The sequence below is a fragment of the Pristiophorus japonicus genome, chromosome 11 (assembly GCF_044704955.1).
Source record: "Pristiophorus japonicus isolate sPriJap1 chromosome 11, sPriJap1.hap1, whole genome shotgun sequence".
NCBI classification, from domain to species: domain Eukaryota; kingdom Metazoa; phylum Chordata; class Chondrichthyes; family Pristiophoridae; genus Pristiophorus; species Pristiophorus japonicus.
In genome coordinates this window covers 139802223-139818902 of record NC_091987.1, presented here as the reverse complement: position 1 = coordinate 139818902, position 16680 = coordinate 139802223, and the positions used below count along the sequence as shown (strand labels likewise).

At 48.8% G+C, this 16680-nt stretch overlaps 1 protein-coding gene across 1 annotated transcript in view; it reads right to left on the bottom strand.

Annotated features, from left to right (window-relative positions):
- Nucleotides 1-16680, bottom strand: part of LOC139275595 (ecto-NOX disulfide-thiol exchanger 1-like) — a 249283-nt gene that overhangs the window by 11204 nt on the left and 221399 nt on the right. Inside the window, exon 11 of the mRNA XM_070892766.1 lies at nt 16018-16123. Coding sequence (XP_070748867.1) covers nt 16018-16123 — 106 coding nt within the window. The remainder of the gene's footprint in view (nt 1-16017; nt 16124-16680) is intronic.

Here is a 16680-nt window from a genome sequence, read left to right as displayed (position 1 = left end):
GTACTTGCCCCTTCTCCCCAGCGTAGGGTCACCAACCCTTCAGGCTTGTCCTGGAGTCTCCAGGAATTAAAGATTAATCTTCTGGACACTGCTGCATGTAAACCGGGAGAAAAAGCATAGAGGCATTTCAAAAAATGTTCTTTCAACATTATTCATTATTGGAGATGGTGGAAAACGGGCTGTTTGACCATGAATCTTTCAACCTGGTGACAAAGTGTCCGTTTCCTGGTCTCCGATCAGTGTGAGAAGATGGGGCATTGCGAGGATGGACATGTCGAGTGACCAGTGTGAGAAGATGGGGCATCACAAGGATGGACATGTCGAGTGACCAATTAGTGTGAGAAGATGGGGCATTGCGAGGATGGACATGTCAAGTGACCAGTGTGAGAAGATGGGGCATCACAAGGATGGACGAGTCGAGTGACCAATCAGTGTGAGAAGATGGGGCATTGCGAGGATGGACATGTCAAGTGACCAGTGTGAGAAGATGGGGCATCACAAGGATGGACGAGTCGAGTGACCAATCAGTGTGAGAAGATGGGGCATTGCGAGGAGGGACATGTCAAGTGACCAATCAGTGTGAGAAGATGGGGCATCGCGAGGATGGACATGTCGAGTGACCAATGGTGGGGGCAGAGGCGGGAGGTTCTGAAATATGTCCAACCTCAGTTGGCTATACCACCTCAGCACAATTTAGAAGGTTGTGTTGTCTGCTCTATTGCTACCATTACTTTGGGAGTTTGCCTGCAACAAACAGCCGACATAATTCAGATTTCAAGGGTGTCGCTGAGACTAAAGTAATTGGCTTGCAAGCTCGAAAAAAAACCAGGTCACGTCAGCAGTGACATTTACTTTTTCCTTGGCTCTACAGGGACTGGTTTCATATATAGCACAACACCACCCAAAGTGCACTAGAGAGAAGCCTAAACCATTTTCATGGGCAAGCCTTATTTGAATGTGACTACCAGTGCGTAACGAGACAGCTGGAGCCAGGGTGTCAGACCGTAAAGTGTGTAGAGGGGGCGGCAGTCTGGGGGAGAGCCATTCAGCGGCCGACACTGGTGCTACGATTGTTGTGGTGTCTGGAGGATGTTTGGGAGTGGCCTCCACTGGTCCTTTTAATGATTGGAGGGTAGGGCACACTGCGTCCAGTACCAATTGGCAGAGCATGCATGGCGCACACGCCACCCATTGGCACCTGCAAATTGCATCAGGATCTTACAACCGTGTCGGACTCCCACTGAAATATCGGAATGAGGCTTCGGCTTGTTTTGGGTGGGATGCTGGCCGGCTGAAGATCAAGTTGTTTGCTGGTCTCAGGAGGAAGTGTGTTGCTCCCTTTTGTACACTTCTCTTCATCAGCCTGGCACAAACCGAAGTTGCTGACTTCTGCACCTGCCAGAAGGCACCTTTTCCAGCACTGTGCATAACTGTTGATCTTTTGCACATATTTGTTCCTTGTGCCATTACTGGATGGTACACTTCCTTGCTCACGGAGGTGGCAGATATCAAACAATAGACAAACACTCAGATTTCTAGCCCTGCCTGTGAGGGTGTATCTCAGTGATATCAGCAGCCACGGATGTAGAAGGTAGAATCAGAGAAGCTTAGAGCACAGAAGGAGCCTGTTCGACCCGTTGTATCTGTGCCCACTCTTTGAAAGAGCTGTCCAATTTAGTCCCACAGCCCAGCTTTTTCCCCATAACCCTGCAAATGAGTCCGCTTCAAGGACACCTCCATTTGACTTTGAAAGTTGCTATGGAATCTGCTTCCACCACCCTTTCAGGTTCCGGATCATAACAACCCTCTGTGTGAAATAATTCTCCTCTCTCCTTCTCTGGTTCTGTTGCCAATTATTTGAAAGATAGTCCTGATTCTCCAGTTTAGAACCAGACGCAGTCCGTGGCGGTCACACGGACATCATCTATCCAACCAGTTGCTTTTACTTGCATTATTTACTCTTTTGTGCTTCATCTCTGTCTTTTGATGGTAGTAATGATTTCATGAAAACAGTTTAGAAGAATATTTTGGAAAATTTAGCCAAAGACTGCAGCTTTGGTATTGAAATTGGACGGAATTGCTGAGGGTTTCAGACACCGTTAATAGGCTGATGCTGTCCTGCTCTTTTAGGGTTAATGTTACAAACTAGGTGGAGGGTCACCCACTGGGAGTATGTATTAGGGTTAATTCCACTCCCAGCAGCCCAGCCCGGTTCAGAGGAAGTGGGGCTCGGAGACCAGAAGCACAGAAATGTACGGCACAGAAGGAGGCCATTCGGCCCATCGTGTCTGTGCCGGGATGTGCCAGCGATACAACACAAGTAACGGGCAGCTCTGTGAATGTGTACTCACTGTGGACACAGGCCCTGCTGGGAATGTTGTGATTGTGGAATTAGCCCGTGGGAATTATTGCCCAAATTCCCCATAAATGCTCCCAGCAATCAAAGCTTTGTGCCGGGTGCAGAAATCCGCAAAATCCCCCAATAAAAGAAGAAAATGCTGGGAATACTCAGCAAGTCAGACAGCAGCTATGGAGAGAGAAACAGAGTTAACCTTTCAGGTCGATGACCCTTCATCAGAACTGGCTGCTTATGTGGCTTTCTGAATCATACATTGGCTGTTACAGGGCGGGTAGCGGGGTGGATATCTTAGTGCCCTACATGTATCAAAGTGAGAAACCCTTTTGTAAAGAGCAGGTTTACAATGCCTTTACACAGAGCATGGAGAAAACCTACTCACACAATCTATTGATAGGCTAAGTATTGGCTAGGATCTGCTCTGAAAACACAATTTTTGCTGGCTCCAGGACTTTTTATGGTAAAATTGCAATATTTGGATGGCAAATTGTGCCATGTGTTCGAAGGATAGTAATTCGGGGCAGTTGGTGTGGGACGTGGAACCATGCCCTATTGTTGTAGCCAGCAGTCTTTGGCACCCATATTACCGCACTGTAGGGACTGCCTACTGCAATTCCCAGTCACAGTGCATAGGAGCAGCAGTAGGCCATTCAGCCCCTCGAGTCTGCTCCACCATTCAATCAGATCGTGGCTGATCTGTACCTCAACCCCGTTTACCCACAGCTATCAACAAATATACTGATCTCAGTCTTGACCCAATTGACCCATCACCACAGCCTTTAGGATAAATGCAGACATTGTGTCGCTAGCTAATGGCTGCACTGAATAAATATGTGACAATATAATGTTCATGAAGTCAGTGCTTGTTTATTAAATTATCCTATGAGTAAATTAGTGTTTATTTTAACACTTCTATGTACTTTTTACGATTTATTTGTGATACACCCTTGCTGAATCCATTTGTGAGTATTGTGATATCTGAATTGTGAGCGCTGGAGCCAGACAAGTCTGAGGGAAAATAAGGAGAGGCCCGGAAGGTGTTTTAAATTCTGAGATTGTGTTGCTCAACTTACAAAGGACAGCACCAAGTCTCTCTTTGAAAGGTTAGGGTAGCAAGTGGCAGCAAACAGTGCAAACAAATCTAAAAAAGGTAAATACTCAGCTGGTCAATGGACAACTTAGCTTGATCCTTCCTTTCCTGCAGTTCATGGATACAACTAAAGTAACGATAAGCACTTCAAAACCCCGTTACTGTAAAGGTCGCGCCTTTTAATCACATCACCGAGGCCCCATTACTGAACTTTGTCTTATTTCTACTATCTGTTCCCCTCCTATTGTGCTAACATGATGGAGTAGACCCACAAACACACATAGACACACACTGGGCTAATAGTGAGGGGAAGGCCACCGAGTTTCAGAACCGATAGCACTCGGTATGTATTCAGCGCAAAATGCTCACGGACTTTTTGTGCCAGACAACTCCCACAAATATCAGAAGGAACATTTTTCAACACCACCTTCTCAACCCCACCCATTCCACACGTTACCAGGATCTGAGCTTTGAGAGGTGATCTGATGGGGGTCTTTAAAATTAGGAAGGGATTCATTTGGGTAGACGTAGAGAAGATGTTCCCACTTCTGGGGGAAACCCAAACTAGGAGCCATAAATATATGATAATCAACAATAAATCCAATAAGGAATTCAGGGAACCAATCCGCATGAATCCCTGCATTGGTGTGAAAGCAGGAGTTTAAGGCTTGGGAGAGGGACCTGTGAAATCTGCCACAGCAAGTGCCCTCCGATACCCAACAGCTTATAGCAGCTCAGGTTTTCAGTGAATTCTGAGTTCAGGAGGAGGATTCCATAACCTGAGACTGGCGCTACGTCAGTTACAATCAATCCCGATCAGCAGAAATGAACATTGAAGAGAATGTGACAGCGACAGATTTTGTTAATATCCAAAGATATTTCTTAAAAGAGGCAATTCAATCATTGTGAGCATTTTTCTTTATAGTTGCATTCAAAATTTGTATCTGACAGTATTTACTGATTTAGCTTCATACTTGGATAGAATGGTGAGAATGTGGAACCCGTTACTGCAGAGAGTGTTCGAGGCGAATAGCAGAGATGCATTTAAGGGAGAGCTAGATAAACACATGAGGGAGAAAGGAATAGAGGGATATGCTGATAGGGTGAGATGAAGTAGGGCAGGAGAAGGCTCGTGTGGAGCATAAACACGGCACAGACCTGTTGGGTTGAACGGCCTGTTTCTGTGCTGTAAATAAATACATTCATTCCATTCCCCTATAGAGACCCTGGTGGGGGGGGGGGGTAACTGATAGCAGGTTTCCAAACCGCTGGTTTCAGTTCATTTCCCAACGGCCCGTGGTATGGGGGCCTCGGTGATTTTAACCGCCAGGCCTCAGTAACATGCCGGCAGTCCCCATCCCGCAAGCACCTGGCAGGAACTGGATGGAGAGCGACTCTCCCCCGCCCACTCGCACTCAGATACATGTGGGCAATTGGGTTCCTTAGCCCCCCACTCGCACTCAGATAGATACATGTGGGGAATGGGGTGGGCCTTGCCCCCCACCACCCCCCCACTCGCACTCAGATACATGTGGGGAATGGGGTGGGCTTTGGTCCCCCCACTGGCACTTAGATACATGTGGGGAAGGGGGTTGGTGGCGGGGGGGTGGAGGGGGGCAGGGGGAGTCTCGCACAGGGAAGCGGGGAGTCCAGGGCGGGGGAGATCTACACTTTCCTCTGGAAAGCAGAAATACTTACCTGGAGAAGCCTCTTCAGTTTCCCAATGCTCCTCAGGTTGACCTTCACCTGGTGGGAAAGCAGCGGTGGATCCCAGGCTCAGGCCCGAGACAACATGGCTGCTGGGGCCCAACCACATCATCGGACTCTAATTAGCATACAAGCATTAGAACCCAGATTAGCATAAACGCATTAGGACCCTGATTAGCATATACGTATGAGAACCCTGATTAGCATACAGGCATTAGGACCCTGATTAGCATATGCACATTAGGACCCTGATTAGCATACGGGCATTAGGACCCTGATTAGCATACAGGCATTAGGACCCTGATTAGCATACGCACATTAGGACCCTGATTAGCATACGCACATTAGGACCCTGATTAGCATACGCACTTTAGGACCCTGATTAGCATATGCACATTAGGACCCTGCCGACTTTGGCTTGGCAACTGATCTGCCTGTCCAGAAGCGGCACTTACAATTGGAAACGGTGGGTTCTGAGCATCTGTCTGGTGGGAAAGTAAGCTGGGACATCGATCCACGTATGAGATCCGCATATGTGATGTACAGTTGCTGTAAGCCGTAAAACTACAGGGTTGGTTTTACAAATGGTGAAATTTTGGTAGGAAGAATGAGGAGAGACCATACACATTAATTTCAAAGAGAGCTCATGAAAGCGAGACCTGAGGGTGCTTATGCACAAATCTTTGAAGGTGGCAGGGCAGGTTAACAAAGCAGTTAATAAAGTTTATGGGATCGTGGGCTTTACAAATAGAGGCAGAGAGTACAAACTCCAGGAAGTTTTGCGAAACCTGTATAAAACTCTAGTTTGGCCCCAGCTGGAGTATTGTGTCCAATTCTGGGCAGCGCACTTTAGGAAGGACGTGAAGGCTTTGGAGAGGGTACAGAAGAGATTTACTGCAATGATTCCAGGGATGAAGAATTCCAATTACGTGGATAGACTGGAGAAGCTGGCTTGTTCTCCTTAGAGCAGAGAAGGCTAAGAGCAGTTTTGACAGAGGTGTTTAAAATGATGAGGGGTTTAGATAGAGTAATTAAAGAGAAACTGATCCCATTGGCAGAAGGGTCGATAACCAGAGGGCACAGACTTAAGGTGATCAGCAAAAGAACCAGAGGCGAGCTGAGGAACAACGTTTTCATGCAGCGAGTGGTTAGGATTTGGAATGCTCTGCCCGATAGGATGGTGGAAGCAGGTTTAATAGTCGTCTTCAAAAGGGAATTGGATAAATTCTTGAAGGTGAAACAATTGGGGAAAGAGCGGGGGAATGGGACTAACTGGATTGCTCTTTGAAAGAGCCAGTGTAGAGTCGATGAGCCGAAAGGCCTCCTTCTGTGCTGTACTATTCTATGATTCTCCACCACCCTCATCGTGGCCATGAGACCCACTTCCTGCTCCCTTGACCCTATTCCCACTAAACTGCTGACCACCCAACTTCTTTTCCTGGCTCCCATATTAGCTGACATTGTGAATGGTTCTCTCTCCTCAGGTACTGTCCCCTTCTCCTTCAAATCTGTCATCACCCCTCTCCTCAAATATCCAACCCTTGACCCCACTGAGCCTGCTAGCTATCGCCCCATCTCCAATCACCCTTTCTTCTCCAAAGTCCTTGAATGTGTTGTCGGCTCCCAAATCCGTGCCCATCTTTCCCGGAACTCCATGTTTGAATCCCTTAAATCTGGTTTCTGCCCCTGCCACAGTACCAAAATGGCTATCAAAGTCACAAATTACATCCTTTGTGACTGTGACAAAGGTAAATTATCCCTCCTCATCCTTCTCGACCTGTCTGCAGCCATTGACACGGTGGACCACTCCATCCTCCTCCAACGTCTCTCCACCATCGTCCAACTGGGTGGGACTACACTCACCTGGTTCCATTCTTATCGATCTAATCGTAGCCAGAAAATCACCTGCAATGGCTTCTCTTCCCACTCCCGCATCATTACCTCTGGTGTCCCCCAAGGATCTATCCTTCGTCCCTCCTATTTCTCATCCATATGCTGCCCCTTGGTGACATCATCTAAAACACGGCGTCCGTTTTCACATGTACGCTGACGACACCGAGCTCTATCTCACCACCACTTCTCTCGACCCCTGCTTGGTATCTAAATTGTCAGACTGCTTGTTCGAAATCCAGTACTGGATGAGCAGAAATGTTCTCCAATTAAATATTGGGAAAACCGAAGCCATTGTCTTTGGTCCTCGACACAAACTGCGTTCCCTTGCCACTGACTCTATCCCTCTCCCTAGCATCTATCTGAGGCTAAACCTGACTGTTCACAACCTTGGTGTCATATTTGATCCGGAAATGAGTTTCCGGCCACATATCCGTGGCATAACTAAAACCGACTTCACCTGCTGCTGAAATCCTCATCCATGCCTTTGTTATCTCGAGACTTGACTACTCCAACGCACTCCTGGCTGGCCTCCCACATTCTACCCTACGTAATTTTGAGATCATCCAAAACTCGGCAGTCCTTGTCCTAACTCGCACAAAGTCCCGCTCACCCATCACCCCTGCGCTCGCTGACCTACATTGGCTCCCGGTGAAGCAGTGTCTCGATTTCAAAATTCTCATCTTATTTACAAATCCCTCCATGGCCTCGCCCCTCCCTATCTCTGTAATCTCCTTTGGCCTCACAACCCCACGAGATGTCTGCGCTCTTCAAATTCTGCCCTCTTGAGCATCCCTGATTATAACTGCTCAATCATTGGTGGCCATGCCTTCAGCTGCCTGGGCCCCAAGCTCTGGAATTCCTTCCCTAAACCTCTCTGCCACTATCTCTCCTTCCTCCTTTAAGACACTCCTTAAAATCTACCTCTTTGACCAAGCTTCTGGTCACCTGCTGTAATTTCTTCTGATGTGGCTCGGTGTGAAATGTATCTGATTTGGCTTACAACACACCTGTGAAGCGCCTTGGGACATTTTACTACGTTAAAGGCGCTATATAAATTTATAGGTTATTGTGTTCCTAACACAGATGAGGCTGCACACTGGGAGGTTAAAGTAATAGTGACCTTAGTCTTTAACAAGACACATACAAAGTGAGGAACAGGCCTTGGGGGCCGGCATATATACAGTGCTCCCAAGGGATGCTGGGATCTCTTGGGACTTCAGGGGATGAGCTCCCTGGTGGCGGAACATGGGAGCACCTGCTTTACAGATACACATCACTCCCCCCGCCAAAGTCAAAGTGAAAACTATTTACAAGGTGAGGCAGTCGGGAGCCTTTCTTTCCCTGGTGGACCGCCTCGGTACAAATGTCTGTTCTGGTGTGTTGGCTGTGCCCTTGCTGGGCTGGCGTGTTGTTGGCCCTGCAGGGCTGCGAGGTGAGCCTGGCCTTGCTGGGCTGTTCGGCGTGATGGGTTCGATTTCCTGCTCCGGTATGGTGTCGTTGATCTATTGGGTGTGTGTTGTGGGCTCGATAAAGGTGGTGTATGCTTTGGGTGGTTCAGGGCAGTCTGTGAACCGCAGCCTCGTTTGGTCCAGGCGCTTTCTGCAAATTTGTGCATTGTCTAGTTTGTCTATAAACACCCTAGTCCCTTCTTTAGCTATTACCGTGCCCACGATCCACTTGGGACCACGTCCATAGTTTAGCACATACACAGGGTCATTCAGATCAGTTTCCCGTGATTTCCAGTGGCGCAACTATCATTTACATTTTGTTGCTGCCGCCTGCTCCCTACCTGTTCATGTAGGTTGGGGTGAACCAGCGAGAGTCTGGTTTTAAGTGTTCTTTTCATGAGTAGCTCAGCCGGGGGCACCCCTGTGAGCGAGTGGGGTCTCGTGCGGTAGCTGAGCAGTACTCGGGACAGGCAGGTTTGGAGTGAGCCTTCTGTGACTCATTTAAGGCTCTGTTTGATGGTTTGTACTGCCCGCTCTGCCTGCCCATTGGAGGCTAGTTTAAGCGGGGCCGAGGTGACATGTTTGATCCCATGGCGGGTCATAAATTCTTTAAATTCGGCACTGGTGAAAGATGGCCCGTTGTCACTGACCAGTATGTCAGGCAGGCCGTGGGTGGCAAACATGGCTCTCAGGCTTTCAATGGTGGCGGTGGCAGTGCTTCCCGACATTATTTCATATTCAATCCATTTTGAAAAAGCATCCACCATCACCAGGAACATTTTACCGAGAAACGGGCCCACCTAGTCGACATGGATCCTCGACCATGGTCTGGGGGGCCAAGACCACAAACTTAGTGGTGCCTCCCTGGGCGCGTTGCTCAACTGAGCACATACGCTGCATTGCCGTAACAGGACTCTAAGTCAGATTCGATACCGGGACACCACACGTGGGATCTGGCTATCGCTTTCATCATTACTATACCCGGGTGTGTGCTGTTGAGATCCGAGATGAACGTCTCCCTGCCCTTTTTTGATAGCACTACGCGGTTACCCCACAACAGTCTGCCTGAATGGACAGCTCGTCCTATCGCCGCTGGAACGGCTTGATTGGCTCTTGCATTTCAACGGAGATGCTGGCCCAGCTCCCATACAGTACACAGTTTGTTACTAGGGACAGCAGAGGATCTTTGCTGGTCCAAGTCCGAATCTGGCGGGCCGTGACAGGTAATTTATCATTTTCAAACGCTTCCATGACCATCAACAAGTCTGCGAGCTGCGCCACCATCAATAAGTTTGCAGGCTGCGCCATTTCCACCCCTGTGGTGGGCAATGGTAGCCAACTGAGAGCATCTGCACAGTTCTCGGTGTCTGGCCTGTGGCGGATGATATAGTTATACACTGATAGCGCGAGTGCCCACCTTTGTATGTGGGCTGAGGCATTAGTATTTATCCCCTTGTTTTCAGCGAACAGAGATGTGAGGGGCTTGTGATCGGTTTCCAGCTCAAATTTGAGGCCAAACAGGTACTGATGCATTTTCTTTACCCCGAACACACACGCTAATGCCTCTTTCTCAATCATGCTGTAGGCCCTCTCGGCCTTAGACAAGCTCCTGGAAGCATCGGTGACAGGTTGCAACTTCCCCGCAACGTTAGCTTGTTGTAATACACACCCGACTCCGTACGACGATGCATCACATGCTAGCACAAGTCTTTTACACGGGTTATACAATACAAGCAGCTTGTTGGAGCATGAAATGTTTCTGGCTTTCTCAAAAGCAATTACTTGTTTTTTTCCCCATACCCAGTTCTCACCTTTGCGCAATAACACATGTAGGGGCTCTAAAAGGGTGCTTAACCCCGGTTGGAAGTTACCAAAATGGAAATCGAGCTGGACAGGCTGCAATGCGAGGGCATCATCTCCCCTGTGTAATTCAGCGAGTGGGCCAGCCCGATTGTTCCAGTACTCAAAAGTGATGGCACGGTCAGGATTTAGTTGAGGAGTCCCATGAACGACTGTAGCTCCGTGACATTCTCTGGCCTGGGCGCGTTCCTGATAGCCTCCATCTTGGCGTCTGTGGGCCGAATGTCGTCTGCCGCGATCTTTCTCCCCAAAAACTCCACTTCTGTTGCCATGAAGACGCATTTCGACCTCTTCAGCCGCAGTCTTACGCAATCCAGTCGCTGGAGGACCTCCTCCAGGTTTTGTAGGTGCTCGGCTGTGTCCCGACCCGTGACCAATATATCGTCCTGAAAGACCACCGTGTGTGGTACCGACTTGAGTAGGCTCTCCATGTTTCTCTGGAACATCGCTGCAGCCGACCGAATTGCAAACGGGCATCTGTTGTAGCTGAATAGTCCCTTGTGTGCGTTGATGCAGGTGAGGCCCTTCGAAGACTCCTCCAGCTCCTACGTCATGTAGGCCGAAGTCAGGTCGAGCTGGGTGAACATCTTGCCTCCTGCCAGCGTCGCAAATAGGTCGTCTGCTTGATGTAGCGGGTATTGGTCCTGTAACGAGAAATGATTAATAGTTACTTTATAATCGCCGCAAATCCTGACCGTGCCATCACTTTTGAGTACTGGAACAATCGGGCTGGCCCACTCGCTGAATTCCACTGGGGAGATGATGCCCTCGCGTTGCAGCCTGTCCAGCTCGATTTCCACACTCTTCCTCATCATGTGAGGTACCCCTCTCACCTTGTGGTGAATGGGTCGTGCCTCTGGGACCAAGTGGATCCGTACCTTCACCCCGGAAAAGTTTCCAATGACTGGCTCAAAAAGGGAAGGAAATTTGTTAAGAACCTGGGTAGATGAGGCCTCATCGACATGTGATTGCGCTCGGACGTCATCCCAGTTCCAGCGGATTTTGCCCAGCCAGCTCCTTCCAAGCAGTGTGGGGCCATCACCCAGGACAATCCAGAGTGGCAGTTCGTGCACCGTGCCCTCGTAGGTGACCTTGACCATGGCGCTGCCCTGGACAGTGATTTGCTCTTTGGTGTACGTTCTCAGTTTCGTGTGGATGGGGCTCAGGGTTGGTCTGAATGCCTTGTTGCACCACAGTCTCTCAAACATCTTTTTACTCATGATGGATTGGCTAGCGCCAGTGACCAGTTCCATGGCTGCAGGCAAGCCATTCAATTTTACGTTTAGCATTATAAGTGGACATTTGGTCGAAAATGTGTGCAACCCGTGCACTTTAGCATCTGCCTCCTCTCTCTGAGGCTCGAAATTGCTTTGATCCACCATGGACCGATCTTCCTCTGCCACATGGTGGTTAGCACGTTTTGCAGAGCTTGCAGCTCGTTTGCAAGCTCGTTGGAGGTGCCCCATTGTTCCACAGCTCTTGCAAACATACCCTTTGAAGCAGCATGAATAGAAGCCTTCACAATGCCAACAAGGAGTGAATTGCCTTGCATTCATCCTTTGTTGGGGACTCAGTCATCTGGGTCACCTGAGGCCTGCTGGCAGTTTCAGACTCGTGGGTTCTGCGCTGTACATTTCTGCTCACAAACACAGTTCCAGTTAATTTATGAACATTGCTAGCACTTGTGTGCTGAGAGATTTGTTTGGTGTTATCACTGGTGGACATAAACGCCTGTGCTATCGCAGTGGCCTTACTGAGGGTCGGTGTCTCTACAGTCAAAAGTTTTCGTAGGATGGTTTCGTGGCCAATGCCCAGTACAAAAAAGTCTCTGAGCATTTGCTCCAGGTAGCCATCAAACTCACATTGTCCTGCAAGTCGTCTTAGCTCGATGATGTAGCTTGCCACTTCCTGATCTTCAGATCGCTGGCACGTGTTGAACCGATACCTTGCCATCAGCATGCTCTCCCTCAGGTTAAGATGCTCCCGAACCAGTGTACACAGCTCCTCATACGACTTATCTGTGGGTTTCACCGGAGCCAGAAGATTCTTCATGAGGCTGTAGGTCGGTGCCCCGCAGACCGTGAGGAGGACCGCTCTCCTTTTTGCAGCACTTCCTTCTCCGTCCAGCTCGTTGGCTACAAAGTACTGGTCTAGCCATTCGGCATAGGCTTCCCAGTCCTTACCCTCCGAGAACTTCTCCAGGATGCCCACAGTTTTCTGCATCTTTGCGTTGGATTCGTATTCTCGTCGCCAGTTATTGTGTTCCTAACACAGATGAGGCTGCACACAGGGAGGTTAAAGTAACAGTGACCTCAGTCTTTAATAAGACACTCCAGAGTGAGGAACAGGCGTTCGGGGCCGGCTTATATACAGTGCTCCCAAGGGATGCTGGGATCCCTTGGGACTTCAGGGGATGAGCTCCCTGATGGCAGAACATGGGAGTGCATGCTTTACAGATACACAACACAAGTTGTTGTTGTCGTTGATGATTCCATGAATTGTGCTTTGAGAGTGGGAGGCTAGGTCTCCAATGGAATTCTCAGGAGGCATATCGGCAGGTGAGGCATTCACAGAATTGGCTCCTACATTTAACCCAGTGGGAACATTGCTTCATGTGGGGTACGACACTAATTGTGCAAAAAGGGACCGGTGAGTCCAGAGTGGGGTCATGTCGGGAGAAAGTGGCTACAGCTGTTGGCATGAGCTTTCAGCCCCCTCGCGAAGAGGAGTGAATGAGGTTAATGATACGTTTGTGTGACATTCCTTAGATTAATAGTCAAATCAAAGAGGGAGCGTTTACTGCTGGCCAGTCCTGCTTCAGTGGGCCCAGCAGATTTAGAAGTGTTACCAGAGCAGCAATGGAAGTGGATACCATCAGTGAGATTTCTGCTCGAGGGTGTGGGCCAAGCAGCCATTGGGTGCAACATTTCAGCAGGGCTGGGAGAGAAAGAGGAGAGGGTGGCTGGGAGTGTTGAGCATATTTGAGGTGCTCGATGGCTCTCAGTTACTGCACCAGGCAGTGTGTGCAGTGGGATAGCAGGAGCTAACTGGCCATGGTGGAGTTGGAATCCCACAGCAACAGTTGGAGCATTCAAAGGGCGATGCTCCCTTTGTTACTCTGGCCTGAGGTAGCTGCCACTGGTGTGGCCACACACTGAATGGCAGACTGCAATACAGTCAGCCGTTGCTCTGTAGCCTCACTTCAGTGACAGACGACAGTGAACACTTGGGTCCAGGCAATGTCCAATGCAGTGCGTGTGGCGGGGTAAGTGACTCTGCAATATGGTGCTGCTGCTCTAACAAGCTTGGCATTCCCATGGGACTGAGGTAGGCACCCAACCCTCCACCAGTTGACCCCCTCATCGACCTTGCACCACCTCCCCATCAGCATCACTGGAGTTCTCCTCTGCCACCCATGTATCTGTGCCGGTGCCGGCTTCGAATGGGGGCGGTGTCGCTCGGTGCTCAGGTGAGCAATGTTCCTCAGGTGTGCCGGCTGCACTCTCCAGCTCCTCTTGCTCTGTGAAGTGAGCAGAGAGGGTATTAGGAGTATCGGAGTAGATTGATTCATTTGGTTTCCTGTATCGCCATTACATGTACTGTTATGTTCTTAGTCATAGACGTGTTGAATATTTAATCAAAATTGTACATACCAACAATATATATGATGATCTAATCAAAAGAGTACATCCCAATAATTCTATGCACTCCATCACTTGCCACAGCCCCAGTGCCTCCTCGGGATTCCTTCTTGAATATATCAACTATTGCTTGCTCCTGTGGAGTGACTTGCTGCTGGTCGCAGTGTCCACCACGGGTTGCACATTCCCACCTGCAGTTATCTTCCAGTTCTGCCTTTACATATAAAAGCAAGGGGATAGAGACGATGGCCGAGAAATTACCGTGCATTAGGAGTTAAACGTTTAGCATATTCATGTGACGTGGCTCTGATCTCGATTACAACTCAGGCGTAAACCTATTTCACACAGAAGCCCCGATCACAAGAGCAGTTGGCACCTCAGTCACTCCTGCAGTGATGTATGTCCATACTTTGGGGATTGTCAGCCCCACCCAAACATCTGCTTACACTGCTCCGTAACAAAGGCTGCCCAGATGAGCAGAGCCTGGTTGGTGCACAGCCATATTCCAGAAAGCCGTCCCAGCCGGACCAGTGAACAGTTAAAAGAACATAAGAAATAGGAGCAGGAGTAGGCCATGCGGCCCTTCGAGCCTGCTCCGCCATTTAATACGATCATGGCTGATCCAATCATGGACTCAGCTCCACTTCCCTGCCCGCTCCCCATAACCCCTTATTCCATTATCGTTTAAGGAACTGCTGTCTATTTCTGTCTTAAATTTATTCAATGTCCCAGCTTCCACAACTCTCTGAGGCAGCGAATTCCACAGATCCACAACCCTCAGAGAAGAAATTTCTCCTCATCTCAGTTTTAAATGGGCGGCTCCTTATTCTAAGATTTTGCCCTCTAGCTCTAGTCTCCCCGATCAGTGGAAACATCCTCTCTGCATCCACCTTGTCACGCCCCCTCATAATCTTATACGTTTCGATAAGATCACCTCTCATTCTTCTGAATTCCAATGAGTAGAGGCCCGACCTACTCAATCTCTCCTCATAAGTCAACCCCCTCATCTCCGGAATCAACCTTGTGAACCTTCTCTGAACTGCCTCCAAAGCAAGTATATCCTTTCGTAAATATGGAAACCAAAACTGAATGCAGTATTCCAGGTGTGGGCTCACCAATACCTGTACAGCTATAACAAGACTTCCCTACTTTTATACTCCGGGGCCATTCGCTCATTAGTGATGCTGGAAAGTGTTTTTTTTTTTAAAAAGTGGTTTCAAATCTTTATACAAAAGTATATACACTTAAGTTAGTTTGCAACAACACTGGTTTTTAGGCCAACCATTTTCACATTTCGACACAGTATTTCATATATGCTGGAAAGTGTTACAGGGTTACAGCAACCCAGGTACTACGTGGCTGTCCGTTTCAGTTGCCTCCTGCAAAAATCACAGTTCTCGGTAATTGAGCATTTAAAAGCCACATATCGGCACCACCTCATCTGTGGGGAACACTCTGACAAACAGTTTTCTCTCTTGTTTCTGCCTGAGAGACAAATCCTCCCCGAGTAAGGAACTGGAAGTGAATCGTTTGTAGGCACTGCACTTCTCCCTGCTTCCTACAGGTACTCTGAATCTCTTGTCACCAAGTTACTTTTCCCGGTCAACCCCCACCTCCCTCCCCACCCCCCTTCCCTGCCTTGACCCCGCCCCCCCCCCCATGCCCTGCCCTCCCATTGCCCTGTGGCCGCTCCCCCCCCCCCCGCCCCCCCCCCGCCAAAATAAGCTTTTGAGGCTGGGGATCAATTGAAAATGTCCAAACTGAGACGGATAGGTTTTTGTTGGGTAAGGGTATTAAGGGTTAGATGGAGGTAAGACACAGATCAGCCACAATCTAATTGAATGGCGGAACAGGCTCGAGGGGCTGAATGGCCGACTCCTGTTCCTATGTTCCTTTCACAATTCCTGGCATGCAGTTTAAAAATTTGCACAAAGCTTTGCTGGAGAACAGCACAATGTTAATGCAATGATCAAACGAGAAGGCATTTTGCACTGAAAATAAGAGAAAGTCAGGATACTCTACCCACTAATAAAGCTTCTTTCTCTGATCGGAGAGGTCGTGAGGCAGGACTTCCCTCACTGGCTGGCCTGCCTTGGGTGGACACGGACAAGGTGAACCCATTCGTCTCCTGTACAGAAAATATAAGGGAAATAACGTGGTATAATGTGAGCCTCTGAGAAACTTGGACTGACATGATCATCCCTCTGATTACAAGTGATTTCTCCTCCCCAATTATTTGCTACCTTAGGGCAAATGACATGAACCTAAAACATCTTATAAAACAAAGTGGATTGTTGTTTTAAATCTCCCTTTTCTCACTTGGAACACTGCCGTGTAACTGAGGTGATTGTTGCCCAGGCAGATTCAGACACAGCAAATCACTGACACTGAGCGCTGCTACAACAATGGCCAATAGGGGGCACTGTCTCTACACAATGGAGATCCAATCAACGGCAGCAAAGAAAAGATTGACTTTATATATCATTGTTCAACACAGAAGTTCTCTGCAGCCAATTCAGGCAAACGTGGCAGCCGGTTTGCAGACAGCAAGGCCCCAGTAAATGTCCACGGGATAAATGACCAGATGAACAGTTTTTGGTGGAGGGGGACCCATGTGGGCCAGAGTCAGCTCCCTGCTCCTCTCAAATAAGGCAGACCGGGCCTCGGTTTAACGTTTTGTTGAAA